The sequence below is a fragment of the Oryctolagus cuniculus genome, chromosome 12, assembly GCF_964237555.1.
Source record: "Oryctolagus cuniculus chromosome 12, mOryCun1.1, whole genome shotgun sequence".
Classification (NCBI taxonomy): Eukaryota; Metazoa; Chordata; class Mammalia; order Lagomorpha; family Leporidae; genus Oryctolagus; species Oryctolagus cuniculus.
This window is the reverse complement of record NC_091443.1, coordinates 55,129,792-55,134,904: the sequence shown is the minus strand read 5'-3', so window position 1 is coordinate 55,134,904 and position 5,113 is coordinate 55,129,792. Positions and strand designations below refer to the sequence as shown.

The 5,113-nt window shown below is 38.8% G+C and overlaps 1 protein-coding gene across 1 annotated transcript; it reads right to left on the bottom strand.

Moving 5' to 3' along the window:
• Window positions 1–3,953: 3,953 nt before the first annotated feature.
• Window positions 3,954–4,880, bottom strand: LOC138844830 (olfactory receptor 4N5). The gene has a single exon (XM_070054869.1). It carries the CDS (start codon window positions 4,878–4,880, stop codon window positions 3,954–3,956), a length of 927 nt encoding a protein of 308 aa, XP_069910970.1.
• Window positions 4,881–5,113: the final 233 nt, after the last annotated feature.

Genomic DNA, 5,113 nt, shown 5'->3' with positions numbered 1-5,113 from the left:
AGTGAATCCATCTGGTCCTGGGCTTTTCTTTGTTGGGAGGGCCTTTATTACTGTTTCAATTTCTGTTAAAGTTATGGGTCTATTTAGGTTTTCTATGTCTTCATGTTTCAATTTAGGTAGATTGCATGTGTCCAGGAATCTATCCATTTCTGATAGGTTTCCCTATCAGATTTAATATTGAAATAGTTATACTACTTAAAGCAATATACAGATTCAACACAATCTCTATCAAAATACTAATGAAATTCTCAACAGAATTATAAAAAATCCTAATATTTATGTGGACTCACAAAAGACCCAGAATAGTGAAAACAATCCTGAGGTGGAGAAAAAACCATCAAGTTTGAGGAATCATGTGACCTGAATTCAAAGCATACTCCAAAATACAGTATTAAGAACAGCATGATACTGCTATTGCCTGTGAATTGCAACAATGAAAAATGTCTCCATACAGTACAAATGCAGCCTGAAGGGGAATTTTTCACCAGTGAGAAACAGAGTTAAAGAGATTTACTTCTACTACATTGATCTTGAAGTGAGATGGATGAATCTTCCCTGGAGAAAGTAACATTAACTGGAGCCTATATAATTAATAGCTTTTAATTTAAGAATTCACCATTTAATAATAAATTGCTATAATAAAAACATTGATCAGAGAAGACAAATAGAAATTAATTCATGTACCTACAGACAAAATTCAGAAATTTTCATCCAGAATGATTTTATGTATCTTTAAATCTTCTTTACAACCCAAACACAAAGTTTTATCATCTTCATTAATTTGTTGAATACCATTTAGCATGTTTTCTATTTATTAAAATGTTACAAGATATCTTATTATTGCTTGTACAGTTAACCTCCATTTAACTACCAAAACAGACCCATAATTGAGACAGAAATTGAATCAGTAATAAAGGCCCTCCCAATAAAGAAAAGCACAGGACCAGATGGATTCACTGCTGAATTCTACCAGACAATTCAAGAAGAACTAACTCCAATTCTTCTCATATACTATATAGAATACTCTACAGTGGTAAAAAAGAATGAAATCTGGTCATTTGAAGCAAAAGGGAGGAATCTGGAAAACAACATGCTGATTGAAATAAGCAAGTCCCAAAGGGACAAATATCATATGTTCTCCCTGATCGTGATAACTAACTGAACACCTAAAAGGAAACCTGTAGAAGTGAAACTGACACTAAGAGAAACAATGACTTGATTAGCCTTTGTCCTGAATGTTGAGGAATAGCTTACTATTTTATTATTTTTAGTATTTTCTTGTTCTACTTAATAGCATTGTTTGAAGAGGGAGGAGATGTACAGTTCGGCACACACTCACTCAGACTTACCCGTAATGGTAGAGCTAGAAGCTTTTCATGGGATTCCAAATCCCATTAAGTTGGCATGTACCAATGCCATCTTACTAGTTAAAGTGATCAGTTTAAATGCATAATTGATTATAAAGATAGGATTACTTTTCAAAGGGATCACAGAAGCAAGATGAGTGTCTGGCAACATGGGAAGTAGGATACACAGCAGACTTATAGAATGTCAGATGCCCTAAACAGCACTCTGGCCTCAGAATCAGCCCTTAAGACATTCAGATCTGGCTAAAAAGCCTATGAGAGTCTCTTGGGCATAGAACACCAAGACACTGTGGCAAAAAAATGACCTCAATGAAAGATCTCTGTGAGTGAGATCCCAGTGGAAAGAACAGGTCTTCAAAGAAGGAGGTACCTTTCTCTGAAGGGAGGAGAGAACCTCCACTTTGACTATGACCTTGTCTAAACAAGATAAGAGTCGGAGAACTCAAGGGGCTTCCATAGCCTTGGAAACTCATGACTGGTGCATAGGGAGATTACTGATGCCATAAACAGGAGTATCAATTTGTAAAGTCAACAACAGGAGTCACTGTGCACTTACTCCTCATGTAGGATCTCTGTCCTTAATGTGCTCTACATTGAGGCTTAATGCTATAACGAGTACTCAAACAGTATATTTCACTTTGTGTTTCTATGGGGGTGCAAACTGTTGAAATCTTTACTTAATGTATACTAAACTGATCTTCTGTTACAAAAAAAAGAAGAAATTAGCAATTCCCAACTTGACTCTCGCTGGGATTAAACATGACAATAGGTCTGATCTGATTTCATCATCATTTAAAAAATCATCTATTATTTTTCACTTTATGTTTCTGTGTGGGAGCAAACTGTTGAAATCTTTACTTAATGTATGCTAAACTGATCTTCTTTATATAAAGAGAATTGAAAATGAATCCTCATGTGAATGGAAAGGGAGAGGGAATGGGAAAGGGGAGGGTTGCAGGTGGGAGGGACGTTATGGGGGGGAAGCCATTGTAATCCATAAGCTGTACTTTGGAAATTTATATTCATTAAATAAAAGATAAAAAAAAAGATTCAACAAGAAAAAAAAAAGAAAAATGATTCTGTGTCCTTAAGGTATAGTTAAAAAAAAAAAGAGAATCTTAATGAAGAATCAGATGGGAGAGGGAGTAGGAGATGTGATGGTTTGCAGGTGGGAGGGTGATTATGGGGGAAAAACCTCTACAATCCAAAAGTTGTACTTTATAAATTTATATTTATTAAATAAAAGTTTAAAAAAGATACAGTAATAAGAACAGTATGATACTGCTATTGCCTGTGAATTGTAGTTTATTTAGCCCATAGCATCTCTTCAGTTGTAACAATGAAAAATGTCTCCATACAGTACAAATGCATCCTGAAGGGGAACGTTTCACCAGTGAGAAACAGAGTTAAAGAGATTTACTTCTACTACATTGATCTTGAAGTGAGATGGATGAACCTTCCCTGGAGAAAGTAACATTAACTGGAGCCTATATAATTAACATTTCTTTAAGTGTTCAAAAAACAGTTCACAACATGATAGTTTCCACTTTTTAAAAAATAGCTATTTTTTTATTTGAAAGGCAGAGAGACAGGGAGTCAGAGAGAGCGAGAGAGATAGAGTTGGAGAAAGAGATAGGTGGTCCATCAGCTGGTTCAATTTCCAGATGGCTGCAGCAGCCGGAGCTATGCCTATTTGAAGCCAGGAGCCAGGAGCTTCCTAGTGGTCTCTCACATGGGTGCAGTGGCCTAAGGACTTTGGCCATCTTCTGTTGCTTTTGCAGGCCATAGCAGAGAGCTGGATCAGAAGTGGAACAGCTGGGACTTGAACCAGCGCCCATATGGGATGCTGGCACTTCAAGTGGCAGCTTTAGCCACTACGCCACAGTGCTGGCCCTGATATTTTCCACTTACTGTTATTCATAGCCTTCAGTAATGATACCCATAGTCCTTCATTCAGAATCTGGAGAATTGATTTTTAAGTCAGATCGAAGACACCAGTTATTCTCTTGCCTAATGTCTTTCAATGTTGTCTTTTTGAAACTTGAATACACTGAACTGCTTGCCATTGCCAAAAATAGACTTTTCCCTTGCCAACCTCTCCACCTTCAGTTTCTGTCACACATTAATTAACTCCAACACAGAGACTCTGTTCTTCCTTATGGTCTTCCCATGTACCAGCATATAATACCTTTGGGTCCTTGTTCAAATCAGCCTGTCTGCCTGGATTTTTGTCCTTGTAATTGCACGGGTCTTTCCAATCATCTTGGCATCTGCTGAACATCCCTCAACATGACTTCACTTGATGACCAGTTGATATCTAGCACATGACTATTTTTGACCTGTTTTAGAATACTTGGATGCTTAAAATTTAATAATTAACTTGTTTTTACTCACTTGAGTGCAATCCTAGGAGAGAGAGAGTCTTACCATCTCCTTCATATGCTTATAATAGTGCCTGAACATGAGAAAGGCTTAATAAATACAGTGAGTGATTGTCAAATGTCTGATTCAGTATGAATGAAAAACTGATTAATGAATTACAACAAGGCGTTCCTTTTCCTTGATTTACTGATTTGCTTTGTACTTTCAGAAAATTATGTGCTGACTCAACAACTTTCTCATGGATGCTTTCACTTCCTGATTACGAAGTGTATAAATTAAAGGGTTCATCAAAGGAAAGATGACTGTGTGGAAGAGAGACACCACTTTGTCAGCTGCCAAAGCCTGGAAGGGGCGAGTGTAGATAAAAATGGCCGGTCCAAACATGAGAAACACGATGATGATATGTGTGGTACAGGTGGAGATAGCCTTGTTTTTCCCTTCAGAAGAATGGTTCCTCACATGGCATAGGATGACTGCATAGGAAGCCAGAAGCCCCAAGAAGCATAGGAGGCTGACCATGCCACTGTTGGATACCATTAGTAGCTCCACTATAAAAGTATCCGTGCAAGCCAGCTTGATGACCTGAGGTACATCACAGAAGAAGTTATCCAACTGGTTTGGGCCACAGAAGGGCAAATGAAGGATAAGAGCCACTTGTACAATGGAATGTGCAAAGCCCCCAAGCCAAAGAGCCAATAACAGTGCATAGCAAACTTTAGGCTTCATGAGAGTTGCATAGTGTAAAGGTCGGCATATGGCAATGTAGCGGTCAAAGGCCATCACAACAAGAAGAAACATCTCTCCTGCTCCAAGGAAGTGCAAGAAGAAGAGCTGGGTGATACAACATCTATAGGAGATGAGCTTCTTCTCAGAGAAGAAGTCCACCAGCATCCTGGGAGCCACGATGAAGGAGTAGGAGGCATCCATGAAGGCCAGGTTGCCCAGGAAGAAGTAGAGGGGGGCTGAGAGCCCGGGGTCTGATCTGATGGTGAGGATGATGAGGAAATTTCCAGGGAGGATGATGAGGTAGAAAATTAAGACTAACACAAAGACCAGGAGTTGAGCAGTGTGAGATTGGGTCAGACCAAGGAGGATGAACTCTGTCACCATTGTGCTGTTGTCAGTCTCCATCACTTTTCTATTTATAGATAAAAAAACAAAAGCTTGTGTTTTATAATGACCTTTTCACCTTTTCCATAGTTCCACCTTGTGGTGAAATGAGAATGAATTGCCAAGATGGTGCTGGCGAGCAAGTGTCAGTTACTCTGGAATGGCTTCGGAACCCACCTGGCAAAGAAGCCTGCCTGGCAACAGGCAGTGATTGGTTACAGCATAAACTTCCCCTTGACCAGATTGGCTGCCTC